Genomic DNA, 21,205 nt, shown 5'->3' with positions numbered 1-21,205 from the left:
TAAACTTCCACAGAAAAAGGCCATTTTTAACATAGAACTTTAAATATATAAATTCCACTTTTAGGAGATACTTGGTCAACTTACATTCTCATAGTGAAGTCAGGGTTTCTTTAGATACTTAAATGCAGTAACTGGGGCAGTGAATGAGCTAGACAGCTAATGATTGATCCTGTCAGTATGAGCATGGGGGAAGAGGCAGAGCTATTTCCAGAACTATTTTTGCCACTGAGGAGAGGTGCCTTAGGGCTAGACCTGTATTGCCATTTCCAAGATGGGGAATTCCCGGTGATTTGGTGTCTAAAGAGGGCATAATTTGGGGAGGGAAGATGCCTCAACCAGACAGTTCACCTTCCAGAACAGTCATTTTCTCCAAAGAGACAGATTCCGGTTGCTTGTTCAGTTGTAGTTCTGGCAGATCTCCAGGTCCCATTTGGAGGCTGGCAAGAACTTGTAAGTGACTTGAAACCACTCAACTTGCATGACTCAACTAAGCCTGACTACCTGCTAACTGTTCAACAGAAGCCATCTTATGAAAGTCAGTGTTAGAGCTTTAGAGGAGGGTTTGGGAGACCCAGACTTGAATCCCAATCCCAATCTACCTCATAAGGTTGTTATGTGGATAAAAAAGAGCAGATGAGAAAAATGTATGCTGTTTTGGTCCTCACTGTGAGAAAGGCAGGCTATAAATGAAATAAATAATAAATATAGCTGAAGATGGGAGACAAAAAAATGTAAGCTGGTGAATAGCTGAGAGAATGAGGCAGGGAATTGTGGCACTGCACAACTGGGTCACAGGTTTCTTAAGCAGAGACTGCTGGAGGTGGGGAGAGGGAAAGTTTAAGACAGAGGAACATACAGAATTGGGAGAGAAGGAAATTCCTGGAGATTTGAGGATGGGGCCTGGGAAAGTGGGGTTCAAGGAGGGGATGGACCTCAGAATGGTATGCTGCCATAGACTCCACCCTCAAAGCAGTCATTTCCTCCAGGGAAACTACAATTGTCAACTCCCAGGTGGGGGCTGGAGAACATACATATGACAGAGATCAGTTCCCCTGGAGAAAATGGCTGCTTTGGAGGGTGGAGTCTATGGCATTATACCCGGCTCTTTCCTCCCTGAATTTAACCCTCTCAAGGCTACACATCCAAATCTCCAGGAAATTCCCAACCTGGATCTGACAGTATTAAGGGGAGCTGATTTCTGTAGTAGGGAGATTGATTGTGGAGGGAGGCCAGAAGAGTGATAGGTAGAGTGATCGGGCGGGGGCCAGAAAGTGAGCAAAAGAATTATGAGGTGGGGAGACTGAAAAAGGAAGAGGGTTGGCATGGAAGGGGAGTAGAACGAGAAAGGAAGTGACAGGACCAGAGGAGAGAGAAAGTATGAGAGAAGTAGGGGGAGTGGGGATGAAGCAAAGGTAGGGGAAATAGGATAGCCACTCCTGCAAGTTCCTTTGGGACAACAGACAAGAGTTTTATTTTATAAGTCATCTGTGCCTAGTAGTGATGTTTAGGGGAGCAACATACTAATACCCACCTCAGGAATAGCTTCATTATGTGTAATGTGGAGCTTTTTAATCAACAAAGTCTAGCCTAAAATATGCTTGGTGGAAAACTAAGTCTTATCTGGTAAATTTGTGTTGCTTCGTGTAGAAACACAACTTGTAAAGTAACATTGAAAGAAGAAGAAGAAGAAGAAGAAGAAGAAGAAGAAGAAGAAGAAGAAGAAGAAGAAGAAGAGTTGGTTCACATATGCCACTTTTCTCTACCCGAAGGAGTCTCAAAGCGGCTTACAATCGCCTTCCCTTTCCTCTCCCCACAACAGACACCCTGTGAGGTGGGTGAGGCTGAGAGAGCTCTGATATTACTGCTTGGTCATAACAGCTTTATCAGCACCATGGTGAGCCCAAGGTCACCCAGCTGGCTGCATGTGGGGGAGTAGGGAAACTAACCCGGCTCACCAGATTAGAAGTCAGCACTCCTAACCACTACACCAAACACTACTAGCTGCCTTTATTTACTACAGTCCCAATTGTAACCTACCAAGTTCATACCTGTTAAAGCGTGGATCTGCATAGGCATCAGGAATGTTCAGTACTTCACCTGTTCTTGCTACTTGACCAGCAATTCCTTTTTCAATAGAAAATCTGTACATCATGAAAAGAGGCATGCACATATTGAAAATGGACATAGTTCTTTTTATTTATTTACTTAACCTTTCTCCCCAATGGGAACCTAAAACAGCTTACAGCATTTTTCTCCTGTGTTTTTACCTCAAAATAACCCTGCAAAGTAGGTTAGGCTGAGAATGTGTGGCTGCCTTTAGGTCACCGAGCAAGCTTCCATGGCACAGTAGGGATTCATATGTGGGTCCCCAGATTCTAGACTGACATGCTAACAATTTCACAAAGCTGGCTTTACTACTCTTTATCTAGGAAGATCTTTAGCTAGGAAAGATGCTTTGAAAGAGAGAAATCTGAGAATAGAGATGAGTGGGCACTCTGGGTTCTACAGGGCATGCAAGATGGAGCTCTTTCACTATGCTTTTGGTTGAGGTGGGGCTGTATATTGAGTCCTTCCCCATCCTTTGTGACATCTGGACTCGCCTGGGGGGCCAGTCATTGCACCTCTGACTTACATCTGCTATGATTGGGAATAGGCAAGGTGAGGAGTAAGGTCTATAAGAGTAGTTGCTGCCGCCATCTATGTTATTTTATTGTTTGCATTGTATTTTAGTTGTCGGCAAGCTGGTAGAGCTTGCTGTCTTACAGGATTTTAGTGTTTTTATTATTATATTGTGATCTGCCACAAGCTGGCTGGCCTGGGGTTGGCGGTATCAAAAATTCAATAATAAATAAATAATACATAATAAAGTCTTTTAGACTTTTGATCTCTCGGATACATTGAATTTCCAAATTATGCATTGTGACTTTGCCTGAAGCTAGACCTCTTCTACTGGCTTGGATTTCAAGGAACAAGGAAGAGAATTTTTCCTGATTTCCTCTTCTGTTGCAGACCAGCAACAACACCAGTCCTGTTCTGTGAATCAACTATCTCCAAGGAACAGCATATCTGAAGGGATTTCAGACTACAGCAGGACAGAAGAGGCGAGCAGCATAAACAGAGAACCCCAATTTCCATGAAAATTCTCTATGGGATCGAACCCACCATCTATTCCTTAGCTCATCAGTCAAACTGCTGACTCAGTAACTGAAGTATTGGTAAAGAGTACCCAGGCAAGGTTATAATAAGAAATATTTTTATGCTTTTCAGCTTTTCAATCAACCTTTTAAAACTATTTACAACTAACAACAGATTCCTGCTGCTTCTTTTGGAGAAGCACAATAGTGACATAGTCTTTTGCAATCACGTCCAATGATACACCAATGTAACAACATACTTATACCAATGCAACTGTGTCAATGTCAGGGCTTGGTTTTGGAAGGGGTGTCAGGGGGTGTTCACTGATAAATCATCTCCCTGTTCATAACTGGCAAACAGGATATAAGCAGATGTGCCTAAACACTTTGACCTGTGGGAAAAAACAGATGTAAAATAGGTACTAAGCCTTTCTGATCAATCATCAGAAAGGCCAAAGCTGAGAGTGAGCTAAGATTGGCCAGGGAAGCCCATTGTAACAAGAAAAGATTTTTCAGTTATGTGAGGAGCAAACGTAAAGTAAAGGAGGCAATAGGCCCACTGTTGGGTGCGGATGGACAAACTCTAATGAAAGATGCAGAGAAAGCAGAAAGGCTTAGTGCCTATTTTACATCTGTTTTTTCCCACAGGTCAAAGTGTTTAGGCACATCTAAAGATGGCCGTAGCCAAAGGATAGTGTCTGGGTGGCAGGTTAACATGGATAGAGAGGTTGTTGAGAGGCATTTAGCTGCACTGGATGAGTTCAAATCCCCTGGTCCGGATGAAATGCACCCGAGAGTACTCAAATAACTTTCCAGAGAACTTGCACAGCCCTTGTCCATCATCTTCGGAACCTCTTTAAGGACTGGAGATGTCCCGGAGGACTGGAAAAGAGCAAACGTTATTCCGATCTTCAAAAAAGGGAGGAAGGATGACCCAGGAAACTACAGACCAGTGAGTCTGACCTCTGTTGTGGGGAAGATAATGGAGCAGATATTAAAGGGAGTGATCTGCAAACATCTGGAGGACAATTTGGTGATCCAAGGAAGTCAGCATGGATTTGTCTCCAACAGGTCCTGCCAGACCAACCTAGTTTCCTTTTTTGACCAAGTAACAGGTTTGCTGGATCGGGGAAATTCGGTTGATGTCATTTACTTGGATTTTAGTAAAGCTTTTGACAAGGTTCCCCATGATGTTCTGATGGATAAGTTGAAGGACTGCAATCTGGATTTTCAGATAGTCAGGTGGATAGGGAATTGGTTAGAGAACCGCACTCAAAGAGTTGTTGTCAATGGAGTTTCATCAGACTGGAGAGAGGTGAGTAGCGGGGTACCTCAGGGCTCAGTGCTCGGCCCGGTACTTTTTAACATATTTATTAATGATCTAGATGAGGGGGTGGAGGGACTACTCATCAAGTTTGCAGATGACACCAAATTGGGAGGACTGGCAAATACTCCGGAAGATAGAGACAGAGTTCAACGAGATCTGAACACAATGGAAAAATGGACAAATGAGAACAAGATGCAATTTAATAAAGGTAAGTGTAAAGTTCTGCATCTGGGTCAGAAAAATGAAAGGCATGCCTACTGGATGGGGGATAAACTAAACATGAGCAGGCAGTGTGATGCAGCGGTAAAAAAGGCAAATGCCATTTTGGGCTGTATCAACAGGGGCATCACATCAAATCACAAGATGTCATAGTCCCATTGTATACGGCACTGGTCAGACCACACCTGGAGTACTGTGTACAGTTCTGGAGGCGTCACTTCAAGAAGGACGTAGATAAAATTGAAAGGGTACAGAGGAGAGCGACAAAGATGATCTGGGGCCAAGGGACCAAGCCCTATGAAGATAGGTTGAGGGACTTGGGAATGTTCAGCCTGGAGAAAAGGAGGTTGAGAGGGGACATGATAGCCCTCTTTAAGTATTTGAAAGGTTGTCACTTGGAGGAGGGCAGGATGCTGTTTCTGCTGGCTGCAGAGGAGAGGACACGCAGTAATGTGTTTAAACTCCAAGTACAACGATATAGGCTAGATATCAGGAAAAAGTTTTTCACAGTCAGAGTAGTTCAGCAGTGGAATAGGCTGCCTAAGGAGGTGGTGAGCTCCCACTCACTGGAAGTCATCAAGCAAAGGTTGGATACACACTTTTCTTGGATGCTTTAGGATGCTTAGGGCTAATCCTGCGTTGAGCAGGGGGTTGGACTAGATGGCCTGTATGGCCCCTTCCAACTCTATGATTCTATGAGTCTATGAGAACTGCTGAGTTTTCAAGGAAGATCAGTTGGGTGATGTGATAAGAATACTCTTCTCTGGTTTTTGACAAAGGGGTTGGTATATAATGGTATTTGAACCCATATTGCAGAATTTGTAGAATATGCTATTTACAAGCTCTTTATATTTGCATTACAGGGCTTCATATTGTTTAGGGTGCTGTATTGTGCTTATGTCTGTCAGATGCATCTTTTCAAAAGTGTGATTGTTGTTATGCATAGATAGGTTCCTTCCTTCTATGTAGGTCATTGATGCCATAAACATACCATTCTGTAACCAGTGGGTATTAGTAGCTTACAGTCGCCTTCCCTTTCCTCTCCCCACAACAGACACCCTGTGAGGGTGAGAGCAGTTTTCTCAGTGCTGTAGTGAGCCCAAGGTCACCCAGCTAGTTGCATGTGGGGGAGCGCAGATTCAAACCCAGCTTGCCAGATTAGAAGGCCACACTCCTAACCACTACACCAAGCTGGCTCTCAGAGAATATCAGAGGTCAAAAGCTTTCCCTCTTTTCTTTAAAGACCTGTGCAGGTGCCATGTGCAATTCTCCTGTGGGATAGCTGTTTGTGACAGAAATGAAGGGAAAGCCTAAGCAAGTCAGAGATGGTCCATGGATCTTACATTGCCTTCTGCACTCTACAGCCTCCTTTATTAATGTTGATTACAGTTTATTTCTTTGGGTCTGACATCTCACATTAAGAAATGAAATCCCTCCATTTGAAAAGACTTTAACTTCTGTTTTACCTACTTTTGAGCAGCACTAGATTGGTCCATATGTGATTTCCAAAAGAACCACATCTGGAAGATGGCATTTCTAGGAGTAATGCTACTGCTGCAGAGGTGTAGCTGCACCAGCAATACAATATTACTCCCAGAAGTACTCCCTTCTGGAGATGGGACTTGATGGCAATGATACCACATTTGTCATACCACTGCAAATGTGTGTAGAAACTGTGTAGAGACACTTGCACAGAATATTAAACTACTTCCTGCTTGCTAGACCTACCTTATCTCTTTGGTTTTCTTGAAGACAGGTTTTCCGTCATTTTCTTCACCAATATCAAATAGGTCTGAATACAGTTCCCTGTTCTTCTGGTCTACCTGGAATAGTGCACAGCGGTCTGCATTCACCAAATTTTTTGCATATATCTACAAAGAACAAAACTGGGATTAATCAAAGTTGGCTCAGATGAGTGTGTGCTATCTTTCAATACAGAAAGGAATGATTTTGAAAACAACAAAAACACTATAAAACCAGAAAAGTCTAATTAGGCTGCTTTTATCCAATTTCTTTGTTTTACATTATTTTTTCTAATTATAACCCTCAGCTTGTTCATGTCTTTTCTGCCGTTTTGCCACCAAAGTTCTGCAAAGGAAGGGAAGGAAGGAGACTAATGGGGTACGAATAATTTCTGAGAACTAGAATAAAGCTGAGTGTTATTGTACGATTATTTTATTGTATGTTGGGTATGTCATAAGATATGTTTGAAGTTTATTTTATGATGTTTATATGATGTGAACTGTCGTGAGCCAGCTTGCTGGGAGTGGCAGTATGCAAGTCTAATAAATAAAATATTTCATTGCACCTGAGAAATTGAATAAGAGTCACATATAGAGTCACATATAGAGAGGAGAAGCATTGACTCTAACTCTTCAAATATGATGAAATATTTCTGAAGAAAGGAATAGCTTCCTGAAAATAGCTATTCAGGGCTATTAATTAATCTGAAAATACTTGAAGCTTTTGTGTTAACACTTTGGGGTCAGAATAAACTACATTATTTGCATTCCAAAGGAAGAGTCAGTAGTATGCCAATATACACTGATAATTGGCAAGCTTGAAGTCAAAGGCAGAAGAAAAATAGATCTTTCTGCCTACCCCACCCAGTTTCATCCCTCCTTATTAATTGGAGCAGAGAGCTTAGTGCCCTTATTCTTGCTTTGGATGTGGTCTAAAATAAAAGAAATGCAGTAATAGGAATAGGCATCCTTTGTGCTTGGTTCTCAATATGCCTGGTAAAAGGCTACACCAAAGCTGGGAGTAACCAAGATCCATTAGTGACTTTCTGTAATCCATCCATTATGGCAGGGGTAGTCAACCTGTGGTCCTCCATATGTCCATGGACTACAATTACCATGGGTCCCTGCCAGCAAATACTGGCAAGGGGCTCATGGGAATTGTAGTCCATGGACATCTGGAGGACCACAGGTTGACCACACCTGAATTATGGCATAGGTGACCTAGCCAATGTGCCCCTAACCCAAATTTGAATACAGAATCTATTGCCCTAGGACAGCCTTTCTAAACTTTTTTACCATTGAGAAACTCCTGAAACATTCTTCAGGCTTTGAGAAATCCCAGAAGTGGTGTGATCATGCAGAATATGGTTGGGAAGTATAGCTGTGTACAAGCACACCCAGAACCCTTTCTACCCCTGCAGGCCCACCACTGGTTATCTGGGGTGGGGGAGGTTGAAATGACCATAGATGATCATATCACCCAATAAATATTTAAGAATTTTTTAAAATATATGAAGAATTAACTCCCACCCATTTAGGAAACTCTTCCAGAGCTGTCAAGAAACCCCAGGGCTTCACAAAACCCTGGTTGATAAAGCCTGTCCTAGGAGGAAAGCAGGTTATATCGATTTTGAGGGACTGAGCTATCCAAATGAGTTGTTCATTGTTGTTGTTGTTGTTAGGTGCGAAGTCGTGTCTGACCCATCGCGACCCCATGGACAATGATCCTCCAGGCCTTCCTGTCCTCTACCATTCCCTGAAGTCCATTTAAGTTTGCACCTACTGCTTCAGTGACTCCATCCAGCCACCTCATTCTCTGTCATCCCCTTCTTCTTTTGCCCTCAATCGCTCCCAGCATTAAGTTTCATCTTCAGCATCTGGCCTTCTAAGGAGCAGTCAGGGCTGATCTCCTCTAGGACTGACCAGTTTGTTCGCCTTGCAGTCCAAGGGACTCGCAAGAGTCTTCTCCAGCACCAGAGTTCAAAAGCCTCAATTCTTTGACTCTCAGCCTTCCTTATGGTCCAACTTTCACAGCCATACATTGCAACTGGGAAGACCATAGCCCATAGCCTTGACTAAACACACTTTTCTTGGCAGGGTGATGTCTCTGCTTTTTGGGATGCTGTCTAGATTTGACATAGCTTTCCTCCCCAGGAGCAAGCGTCTTTTAATTTCTTTGCTGCAGTCCCCATCTGCAGTGATCTTGGAGCCCAGGAAAATAAAATCTGTCACTACCTCCATTTCTTCCCCATCTATTTGCCAGGAATTGAGAGGGCCGGATGCCACGATCTTCGTTTTCTTGATGTTGAGTTTCAAGCCAACATTTGCATTCTCCTCCTTCACCCACATCAACAGGCTCTTTAGTTCCTCTTCACTTTCTGCCATTAGAGTGGTATCATCTGCATGGTATCATCTGAGTTGTTCATTATAGATGCACAAATCCTCACTTCAAATGTATATAGACTGTTTTAGCATGGCATTTTTTAGTGAGGGTTCAGTCTGTCATCAGCTGGTTAATCCTAATTAAAGGCCAACTCTGGGCTTCCTCATATAGGTCATTGTAAGCCAATTTGGACTCCTTCAGGCAGTGAAAAGAGGGATAAAAAAACTCTTCTTCATCTCGAGGAACTTCAGGATTGTCTAGAACAGCTGTCCCCAATCCCCGGTCCGGAAACCAGTACCAGTCCGTAGATCAGTTGGTACTGGGCTGTGGCTCCTCCTCGTCCTCCTTTCCGGCTGCTGCCTCGGGGGCTGCCCTGCCACTCTGCCGCCGGCTCACCTTTGATGCTCTCCACTGGCCTCCATGGCTGGGGCTGCCCCTTTGCGTGACACTGCACAGCTGCTGCTGGCAGCGCCCCCCAGTGGGCGGCAGGAAGTCAGGGGCGCCGGTGGGAAAGCAAGCAGAGCAGGGGCTCAGGTGGCGGCAGCGACGTCCCTCAGCAAAAGACTACCCCCCCCCCAGCCTCAGTAAAATTATCAAGCGTTGACTGGTCGCTGGTGATAAAAAGTTTGGGGACCACTGGTATAGTGGGCAATGACCTGCTTTTACTTGGTTAGAGCCCAGGGAAGCCTATGTATTCCAGCTCTGATCATAGCAGTCAGGCTAGATGAGTATCATGAACAGCCCAATGGTATGGGGTCTCGAAACAGGTACTGACTCTTTGACTGGTTCCAAGTTTGATTTGCAAGGAACTCAGTACTTAGGATAGGAGTGAGGAACGTAGACTTAGAAAACTTCTACAGATGTTTGTGCTTACACTAAGTCTTCTTGGCAGGTGGTTTTGATGAGCTATGCTTTGGGGAGCCAAGGATGGCTCTCTATACTTTCCTCATGCTTTTGGGTAGGCTGAGGTGGTCAAGTTTGGTCTGGGAACTGTCAGAATCAAGTATGATCAGATCTGTCTGCCAGACTATTTCTTCATTGAGACATTAAATGTGTGCCACCTCCTGCTTGCAAACGCGCAATAGGAAATGACACATTTACACACTTCCTGACATTTACATACTTCCTGACCCCTCCTGTACTAGCCCGCTGCATTGTCATGGCTTTTCCCTTTCTGATGAGGTGGCAGAGAAGCCTAAAGTGCAGACAACCCACACTTTCCCCCCTGCTCCTCGGATTGTCAATCAACCAAGCCACCAATCCCCTCACAGCTATTGTTTTGGGGACTAAAACTTCCATTTCCCCAAATCCCAAAATTAATTTTAAAAAAAGACACTTCTGCATTACTATGGGGAAATGCCCCAGCAGTAAAACATTTTTTTTTAACGTTCACTTCTGCATTGCTATGGGATCACACAACAACAATAAAACACTTCCTTAGATCCCTTTGTGGAATACTCATATAATGGTCTCCCTTTATGTTCAGATATATTTGTGATAGGCTGGCCATGGTAACTGGACCCCGTTGACTGTGCATTCACAATGAAGATTTAAAACAGAGCATGGATGCTAAGCAAATAGGGAGAAGGCTGCTTCATCACGCACCCTTTTTTCTCCATTCATATTCCACCACCAGAAAACACAAACAAGAATATGTTTTAGCTGCCCAATCCAATATTACCGTGCAAAGAGAACATTTTATTTGTACTAAGGGCACATCACTTTGCAGTCCCATAGCAACGCAGACTGCACCTTTTTTATATATTATGATGATCTGGAAATGGAGACGGGAGGGTGTGTGTGAGGACAGACAAAATGCTGAGACTCTCACACATTTCTCCCTTCAGATGGGCTTGCCCCTGTTTGTGCCCAATTTGTAGTGCAACAGGAAAGGGAAATTGCTTTTTTGCAATTTCCCTCATTGTGAAGCAAACCAGACAAAAACTCCTGCACAGCCTCAGGTTGATGCTGACGTCATGTGGAAGCGGCACTAAACCCCACAAGCAATGAGAAGCAATGCAGGGGCAAATTCTTTGTGCAGAAATGGTCCCAGTATTAGATGTAGGAATTTTGCTTGGATCCTTTCCTGCAGCAGTACCAGATAAAGCTTTTTCCTAGAGCTCCATTTCTAGGCAAGAAGCTCAACTGTACCTTGCTTTAGGTGTGAATTGCTGACAAACAGAACAGTGTGAGACATCATGCTCTTCACAAAGGCACAGGAGGCATTTTTCATGGTTGTCCATGTGGGAGATTTTTGACCCACAGGACTAGCATTTTTAATGAGACGTTTTTGCCCCATATTTAGGATGCAACGCTCAGCAGAGGCAGATTTGAGGTAAGAATGCTGGCAGCTTAGTGCTGCTGAAGAATGATAGACCTTCTAATAATGAACCTTTCTCAGCAACGGTAGAGTGAAAGGAAAGGACACTGTCCCTTCTTTACTATGTTGGAAAAAGTGCTGAAATTTCAAGGAAAAATCTTACCATGATATGTTCAAGTAGAGAATCTATTGCGACTATGTTATCAAAATATGTTCTGCAGAAGAAGAAATAAAGTTCTGATTTAAACAAAAAGTCATATTAGATTCACAATGACATGAGCTGGTGTTTAGTTAATAATAATCTCAGTTCATTATCACCTGTCTGAGGAACCCTCAAAGTAAGATTTCCTACCAATGCAGACTTCTGTGCACCGGGTAGCATATGCCTTTCAAATACAACATTATGTCTTTATTTATATGACTTATTAGCTTCATTCTCCATAACACAGACTCAACAAAATAAATTAAGCATAAAACACTAAACATTATCAACAAACCAGCAGAATAAAAAATAGCAGCATAAAATTCACAGCAAACAATTCTTCCAGAGTTTGAGTCCAGGGGCTACTTTAATAGCAACAAAGTTTTACTTAAGGTGTGAGCTTTAGTGTGCACAACAAACTTCCTTAGACACAATGACATAGTAATTACAAGTCCACACATATAGTACACAGTCTAATGAAGATGTTTAACAGATTCAAGGCCATTACAAGAACAACAAGCCACGTTATAAGGTTATCATTTGTTTGTGTTCAACTCGGGGGGGGCATAGTAAAGGAAATAAAAAAGTTAAACATCTTCATTTATGCTGTGTACTAATGTATGGTTCAGCCTCTGCCTATATATGTGGACTTGTAATTCCAATTTCACTGTGTCTGAGAAAGTGTTCTGTGCACAGTAAAGCTTATACTTTGAATAATTTTTGTTGGTCTTAAAGTTGCCACTGGATTCAGACTTCAATCTGTTCCGTCAGACCAACATGGCTACCCACTTGAATCTAATTAATCAAAGGGTAATTAAAAAACCTTAAACAATTTAAGAGAAAGCAAACCAAAACAAAAGAGAAACAACTTGACATTTGACAAGTTGGGTTGTATTAACAGCCTGTTTTAGACTGGATTCATGTCTACCTACCAGAATACTGGAGCTGTCAGCTTTGACCTGCCTGAGAACTAGATAAGGGGGGGAGAATTCAGTCCCAGCAAGAAGGGATATATGCTATCAAAGATAAAGAAGCCAGTTCTCAGTTAGTACAAACACTTTGGTATGCTATGCAAATATTTCTGGAGATTTTCCTCCAAGCAATTCAGGGCAGCATCCATTTCATTTGCACAACAGCAAATGGAGACACATTGAGCTAAGGGACAGATGGGGTCAAGGTCACCCAGTCAGCTTCCCTGACCCACCTCTAACTTAGCCACAATGCTACAACTCAATAGGGTCCCTCAGTTCTGCAAAGCAATTTTATTGATGTGTAACATCTACTGGCATGATCCCTCCAACGAAAGTCTATGGACATGGCGTCCATAGCCCCGCCCCCAGGGACCGTGCCAGTAGATGGACCATGGCAGTGGCACCAGAGCACTGAGGTATGCTCAGTGCTCTGGCGTCACTGCCGCTGCCAGTCTTCCAAGTCTGCTCCCACCCTCTGGAGAGTGGGGACAGCCTCGGGAGACTAGTGGGACCAGCCCAGCATGACACAGCAGACGTGGCAACAGCTACGGAGGGGGTGTGGAGAGGAGGGAGGGGGCAGGGAGAAAGGATTTCTATCCTACCTCTCTCCTAAACTTAAAGTTACAATGAAACGGAAAACATATAAAAAGCCAAAAACATACAAATTAGAATTAAAACGGACTAAAAACTATGAATAAGGCCACTTAAGTGGAAAAGGTAGCTTTAAAGTACAATCTGTTAAAAACAGGGTGATAACCAAATAGACATTAAAATGTTGCTTTAGGCGCCTTCAAGTATTTTCATTATGTTTGTCTGTGCTAGCTCATTATATTATATTTCATAATTTTTGTAAATTTAAAAATAGGCAATGTTTATTTCTTTTTTTCCATTTTCTGCAAATTCTGAAGATCCTTTTAATTCCCTTCCCAGTGTCATTCTGTGTGTATGAGAACACTTACATTCTTCAATAAATTCAGTATAGCATGTTGTATCTGGAAAGATCAACAGAGCTTTTGCAAAACTACAACTGATGTGATCTCTGAATAAGCTGTGCTATCCAAAGACAGACAAGTCATCAAAAACGAAATGTCAAATTTTTTAGGAAATCCGATATTCTACATATACCGATTCAACATTTATTATAGTACAATGTTTCCAGAAGGCAGACATTAATCTATAGATCTTACATTTACAATTATTTTTTCTCATATTGTCTTTAGGGACACAAGAAAGCATAGACATCTGAAGTTTATCTATATTTTGATTGATTGGTGGGGAAATGATTAGGTAAAGGAATCCCCTGTGCAAGCACTGGGTCAAGTCTGACCCTTGGGGTGATGCCCTCTAGCGTTTTCATGGCAGACTCAATACGGGGTGGTTTGCCAGTGCCTTCCCCAGTCATTACCGTTTACCCCCCAGCAAGCTGGGTACTCATTTTACCGACCTTGGAAGGATAGAAGGCTAAGTCAACCTTGAGCCGGCTGCTGGGATTGAACTCCCAGCCTCATGGACAGAGCTTTCAGATTGCATGTCTGCTGCCTTACCACTCTGCGCCACAAGAGGCTCTTGGAAATGATTAGCACCTCTTTTACATCCATTACACTACATTTTAGGAAACTAATGCACAAATGGTATATCTTAAGAAATTGTACACTTAATTTACCATGTATCTTCCTTGCCCGCATTTTCCAAAATGTAAATATATCAAATGGTTTCTAGAATTGTTTATTTAAGACACAACTAAAATGTGCAACTAAAAATCCCCCCACAGGAGGGTGGGTTCCTTAAAATGTTTGATGGGGTTCACAGCATTAAGGCAATCTCATCCCGGCTCCAAGCTCAGTACTTTTAATCATCTAAGTAAACATTGATGCTCAGAGATGCTGAACATAATACCTGCCACCTCCCATCATTTCCTGTAGAAACTGAAAAGGCAATACCCATCCCCAAGAAATTCCTCACTTCAACCCCTTCTCCCAGTTTAAGTCACCTCAGATTACTAGAAAGGCCCATTTTAAAAATGGGCTGGGATCCTTCTCCTGGCAGCTAGGAGGCCTGTGGAGAGCAAATAGAGCCATCTGGCAGCTGCAGAGTATGAATGGAGGGGTTTCCCTGCCCTACCCCAGCAGCTCTGAAGAGCGGCATGAGCAGCCTTCCCCACCCTGGCCTGGCAGCCAGGAGGACAGGAAGATCAGGGTAGTTGCTGCAAAGTGCACAAGGCGGGCCTTCCCCTGGCAGGTAGGACGGCAAGGAGAGAGGGTGGGTGTGGACCTTGGGTGGAGAGGATTCCCTGCCCAGTGGCCAGGAGAGCAGTGAGGCATCAGCATAGAGCATGGCTGGTAATTCCCAGGCTTCCCCAGTAGCCACGAGGGCAGCACAGTTGGTGCATATCTGGGAGCACACACATCCAGGCTTCCTGAGCATCTTTTAGCAGTCAGGAGAGGAAGAGCGGGGCAGCTGCAACAGTGCACACGAAGCAGGCCTTCTCTGCCTTCTCCTGGCAGCCAGGAGGCTGGTGAAAGAGAGGGGTTGCCACTGAGTGCAGGTGGAGGGGATTCCTGGCCCCTACTTGGCAACTAGGCCCTTACTTGGCAGCGCAGTGGTGGACAACCTAACTGACTGGCCCTTGGCTTCCCCAGCAGCCAAAAGGGCAGTGTGGCTTGCATGGAAGGGGTGAACAGGCAGCCAGAGCTGAGTGCTGACCTCCTGCCAGTTCCTCTGAAGGGGGAGCAGGAAAGTACTTGAGGGCCCTCCCACTGAGGGCCAATCAGAGGCCTTGTATCCGTGCTTACAACTTCCCAGGCCTCTGATTGGTCCTGAGAGGGTCCTCCCCTTGAGGGCCAATACATCATCAGAAGTACTGTCACAATTTTGTTATGACGCCTCAGGGTACTTAGCGTACTATATTAACTTGCTAACACGAATTCTTCCAGCTCTTGTAAGGTCCGAACCAGTCCCCAGAACCAAGTATACTTATGCAGTTATTCAACTAGAACAATATGAAAAAATTGGAAAAGGCTCCTCTCCTGGCCGCTTTCAGAAAAATAAGATTCTACTGATAGCTCCACTCAATCTGAGACTCATGGACTCCTTGTCTAATGAAGTGTAAGGCAGATTAGCTCTGTCTTCTGTAGGACTGTTTATGCACTGGAGGTTTCATGCCAGGCTGCAGGCTGGAGTTTTAGTCATGGCAGGTTGCCACCTCTTCCTATACCCACACGGGGGAGCATTTGGCCCATTGCGCCTTATCCACTACTGATTTGTGCTCCTGCACAAGAGCTAGGGCAGTGAAGTTCCCAGTGCATAAACAGTCTGTCCTATTTATTTCAAAGGATTAGTGGTTTGGGGGATGGGATGCAAAAAACATTCCTTGGGGCCAAGGAGACACCTGGACAATAATATTTACTCCATCTTTGTATATAAAGTTCTTGAAGAACCTATCCGTTTAACAATCTGTTTGGGATGTGCTTCTTTTGCCGGTACTAACCTGTGTGAGCCATGAAGGCTATCTTTTGTCTTAAATTCAATGTGAGACTCTGTGAAACTGAAAATATTGTTGGCCTTATCCTCATAATTTGCATTTCTCCCTTTTCAGGATGAAGGGCCAACTTTCTTTTTTGCTTCAATAAATAAAATGTTTCTCCTAAAAGTTTGCGCTAAAGAAAGACTGAAGTGGCTATGTTGTATTTAGATGCTGTGACTATATATAGGTCAAGTGTTAAAGTGTAATTTACATCTGGCCTCCAATGAATATGTTGTTAATCTTGTTTATGATCTCACAGATGTCTGCTTTGTGGGATTTCTTCTTGAAGGCTGCAAACCCAGAGTAATTATGTCTTGTCAAAGGAGACATGGTCACTAAGAATATAATGTCCAAGGGTAGAATTCACAAAGTTTTCTGTGAGACAAATTTAATCTTTCGGTCAGCCAAGTCTTTAAAGATTCCCTCTCCAGCCTTTAGAGTTACTGATCCCAAGGCAATGGCTGTCAACTAGGGAGACCGGCAGCAGCTTAATTTTGTTTATGCTCTTGCAGAGGCTCTCAGATAGATTCAGATGGATAGCCATGTAGGTATGAAGCAACAGAACAAAATTCAAGTCCAGTGGCACCTTTAAGACCAACAAAGTTTTACTCAAGATATATGCTTTCGTGTGCATGCATACTTCCTCAGATACACTGAAATGGAAGTTATCAATAGCACACAACACAATGATGGTTAAAAGATGCAAGGACCAAACAGGAATAACAAACTTAGTTAATATGTTTACTATTGGTTGGGATTTAATTCCAGAGGAAAACAGTGAAGCAAATAAACATATCAGATTTGGAGACTGATGTGTTAATGTATCCTGACAGCAATTACTGGGTGTCAACAGGGTCTCAGTTAAATTACTCATCATTCCTCAATCAAAAAGAATACATTTATACATCAATCTGTAGTATTTATTTGATTCATTGTGTTTCTCCCCAGAATTAAATTCAAACAAATGGTGAACATATAAACTAAGCTTGTTATCCCAGTTTGCCTTAAACATCTTTGTTATGTCATAGGCTAATTTGCTGCTCACCCTCTACCTATACATAAGGACTGGTAATTCACATTTCATATGATCAGAGGAAATGTAAACACACACGATAGCTTATACCTTGAATAAAACTTCGTTGGTCTGGGAGGTGCCACTGAACTCTAAACTTTGTTTTGAAGCCACTGAGACAGCCTTCTATATTTTCAAAAATTTCTGGGAAGGCAATGACGGTCTGTGGAACTGTTCTCTCCTTAGCTTCTTTCAGATTGGCTCGTGCTACTCCTACCTAGAATCATAGAAGAATCATAGAATAATGGAAAGGATCTCATGGGTCATCTAGTCCAGGGGTAGTCAACCTGGGGTCCTCCAGATGTTCATGGACTACAATTTCCTATTGAACTTCATTTTATTCAGTTTAGCCCACTTCTTGAGCCTATCAAGATCATCCTTTATTCTGATTCTGTCTTCTGATGTGTTTACTACCCTTCCCAGTTTAATATCATCTGCAAATTTAATAATCCCTCATTGAAATCATTTATAAATATGTTGAATAACATAGGCCCGAGGATAGATCCCTGGGGTACTCCACTTGTCACGGGACTCTACCCAACATAACTTTAAATCTGTTAAAATCAGCTTTCCTGAAGTCTAGTCTCTACGTCCAACTATGTAAAGGTTTTCTCTTTCCCACATTTTATTCAGTTTAGCCCACTTCTCGAGCCTATCAAGATCATCCTGTGTTCTAATTCTGTCTTCAGTTGTGTTTGCCACCCCTCCCAGTCGTGTATCATTTGCAAATTTAATAAGCATCCCTTCTAATCCCTCATCCCAATCATTTATAAATATGTTGAACAACACAGGCCCCAGGACAGATCCTTGGGGTACTCCACTTGTCACTCCTTTCCAAGAAGATGCTGAACCATTAACATAATCATTAACCCTCTGGGTATGATTTGTCAACCAGGTATTGATCCACCTGACAGAATTAGGATCCATAGCGCATTTTACCAACTTATGAACAAGAATATCATGTGGAACCTTATCAAAAGCTTTACTGAAATCCAGATAAACTATGTCCAAGGCATTCCCCTGACTACCCAGCAGGGTAGTCACTTTCTCGAAAAAAGATAAGTCTGACATGACTTGTTCTTGCAAATCCCATGCTGTGTCTTAGAAATCACAGCTCTCAGTTCCAGCTGCTCAAAGACCGAGTGTTTGATTATTTGTTCCAAAATTTTGCCAGCTACTGATGTCAAGCTGACAAGTTGATAATAACCCGGATCCTCCTTTTGCCCTTTCTTGAAGATAGGGACAAAATTTGCCCGCCTCCAATCATCTGGCACCTCACCTGTTCTCGAAGAAGTGTCAAAAATAATGGACAGAGGTTCAGAGATGACATCTGATAGTTCTTTTAGTACCCTTGGATGCAGTTCATCTGACCCAGAAGACTTTGTTTCATTTAAAGAAACTGTGGACTGCTCCAATAGTGATCCCAGGCCACCATTCCCGTCCCTCATGTTGTGTTACATTTTTGCCACATTGATCACTATTTCCCTCACAAGAGAAGACTGAGGAGAAATAGGAGTTAAGCAGTTCAGCCCTCTCTTCATCATCTATTATAATTTTACTTTCTTGTCCTCGCAGTGGTCCTATGGTTTCCCTATTCTTTTTCTTGCTTGAAATATAACTAAAGAAGCTTTTTTTGTTGTTATGTTTAGCATTTCTTGCTAGCCTAAGCTCATATTGAGCTTTAGCTTTTCTAGCAGTCCCCCTACAATTATTTGTTATTTGTTGGAGTTTGCATTTTTAGCATCCTTGGTAATAAGGCCTTCCTTCTATTTCCTAAATTACTCTTTTTTATTCCTCAAATCTTTTGACAACTGCTTATGGAGCCAACATGGCTTCCTTAGGCTCCTTCCATCTTTTCTTCTCAAGGGAATTGTTTGTGATTGTATTTCACATTTAAGAAACTCCCAGCCCTCTTGGACTCCTATCTCTTTAAGTCTTTCTGACCATGGGACTCTATGCAACATACCTTTAAGTCTGGAAAATCAGCTTTCCTGAAGTCCAGTCTATACATATGACTACATAAAGGTTTTCTCTTTCTCACAATTGAAAATTCCAAAAGCACATGGTCACTGCTACCAAGTGTGCCCACTACTTCCACCTCATCTACCAGTTCTACCCTGTTGATAAGAATGAAGTCTAAAATAGCAGAGCCCCTGGTTCCCCTCTCTACTTTCTGGGAAATTAAGCTGTCGGCAAGACAAGAATTTAATGGAGTTTGCATTTTTAGCAGAGTTGGTCTTCCAACAGATATCTGGGTAATTGAAGTCACTCATGATCACTGTTTCCCCCTTTTTGGAAAATTGTGTAATTTGGTCTAGCAGAATCTCATTCAAGTCCTGGCTTGGTGGTCTATAGCAGATCCCCACAATAATATCACTCTCATTTCCTACTCCTTTTATATTTACCCAAATACACTCAACTGAACTTTCATGCTCAGGTACCTGTGTTTCTTAACAAGTATAAAGATTCCTAACATATATTGCTACACCTCCCCCCTTCTTTTCTTGTCTGTCCCTTCTGAATAGATTGTACCCCTCAATTTTAGTATTCCAATTGTGAGCATTATCCCGCCAAGTTTCTGTGAATCCTATTAGGTTATAGCCCCCTTCCTCTATTACTACTAGTTCCTCCTGCTTGTTTCCCATACTCTGTGCATTAGTGTAAAGACATCGTAATCCATCCTTTGTGTGCCTCATGGTTTTGGTTTTTGAACTTCCTTGTAAACTAGTAGTTCCCTGCTTATGTAACATTCCCTGTAGATTTGAGATCTTCTCATGTTCAGAACTTGCCATCACACCAAGTTCTGAATTTACGTCTTGCTCCCCCTTTGTGTCTAGTTTAAAGCCCTCTTCACCAGGTGTGCAAGGGTTCTCCCCAAAATACTTTTTCTGTCCCTTGTGAGGTGCACAGCATCTCCTGATAATAGCCCATCATATTGACATCGTTGACCATGATCCAGAAATCCAAACCATTCCCGTAGACACCACTGACGTAGCCAATCATTCACTTGCATAATTTTTCTCTCTCTTCCTGTGCCTCAGCCACTTACAGGAAGGACTGATGAAAACACAACCTGTGATCCTAGGGGAAGCAGCAAAGAGCTCCGGGTCAGTTCCATTTAATACATTACCTGTCCTACCCTAAATGTTCTTCTGTGAATGACGGCATAGTTCCAGAGCTGAGCATGACAAGGTATGTGTCATTTGTGACAATAATTCAGGCCTGCAGCCCAGAAGCATTAATGGCTAAGTGTGACATACAGTCAGCCTTCCGCCTGCTCCTGGTTCACCCGGATGACTTCAGCTTGTTGGCAATGAAATTCCAAGGACCATTGGTATGTTGACAGAGTGATGCCTATGGGGAGCTCCATAGCTTTTTCAGCCTTTGAGAAGTTCAGTTAGTTCCTGGAACGGGCCATCAAAGAGTGGCACCAATTTGTTGAGGTCACTCATTACTCGATGATATCATGTTTGTAGGCCCCAATGGGTCCTCAGCTTTTTTGCTCAGGCTGCAGACCTTTCAGGACATGGCACTGGAATTTGGGGTGCCATTGACACTGGAAAAGACTGAAGGCCCAGTGATCAGACTGGTTTATTTAGGCATCAGTTTGGATTCTACGAAGGGTATATCACAGCTCCCCGAGGATAAACTGATAGCACTAACAGGCCTCATCAAGGATATGCTGGGAAAGAGAAAATATAGGCTGGAAGAGATGCAAGCTCTCCTGGGGCACCTGAACTTTGAGTGCAAAGTAGTGGACCGAGGAAGAGCCTTCTGCACCCGCTTGGCACGCTGCACAGCTGGGGCATACCTGCCCCACCAACACATACACATGACAGCCACCATAAAAGCTGATTTAGGTGTGTGGTTGGAGTTTTTGGAACTCTTTAATGGGGTGTCCCAACGGCAAGAGGAATTGCTGCTAGGCGACACCTTACAGGTAAATTCCAATGCTGCCGGGGGTGCAAGGAGCCATGGCCCATGTCTGAGCCACTGGTTTGGCAGTACCTGTCCCATTTAAAAGGTTAAGGCAAGCCACCCAAGACAATGGGAGTTCATCTGGCAAGTCTGTCTATTTGCAGAAAACTGCTGGGGAGCTGGGATCCTTGCACATCGTTTTTGGCCTGGCGAGCAGTGGATGGGTGAGGGATGCTGGTGCCTCTAAAAACTGATGCCAGAAGGCCAATTACATGTTTGCTTTTGCTGCATTTGATGGCATCAGTGGACAGGGTGTGCTTTAATAACTATGAAGGCATCCCGATAAAGGCAGCATTCGCTGTGGCATATGCCGGGGACTTTTGCAGCAGTGAGT

General features: G+C 43.1%; 1 protein-coding gene across 6 annotated transcripts in view; it reads right to left on the bottom strand.

The window, feature by feature from the left end:
- The window catches only part of PDE10A (phosphodiesterase 10A), a 318,318-nt gene that overhangs the window by 39,684 nt on the left and 257,429 nt on the right, over positions 1 to 21,205 (bottom strand). For all 6 annotated transcript variants that reach the window (XM_077347885.1, XM_077347873.1, XM_077347876.1 and 3 more), the window contains exons 10-12: positions 11,289 to 11,340; positions 6,409 to 6,551; positions 2,049 to 2,141 (exon numbers count right to left, since the gene is read on the bottom strand). In XM_077347885.1, coding sequence (XP_077204000.1) covers positions 2,049 to 2,141; positions 6,409 to 6,551; positions 11,289 to 11,340 — 288 coding nt within the window. The remainder of the gene's footprint in view (positions 1 to 2,048; positions 2,142 to 6,408; positions 6,552 to 11,288; positions 11,341 to 21,205) is intronic.

Source organism: Paroedura picta, chromosome 1 (assembly GCF_049243985.1).
Source record: "Paroedura picta isolate Pp20150507F chromosome 1, Ppicta_v3.0, whole genome shotgun sequence".
Lineage (NCBI taxonomy): Eukaryota > Metazoa > Chordata > Lepidosauria > Squamata > Gekkonidae > Paroedura > Paroedura picta.
The sequence above is the reverse complement of the archived record's forward strand: the minus strand, read 5'-3'. Positions and strand labels throughout refer to the sequence as shown.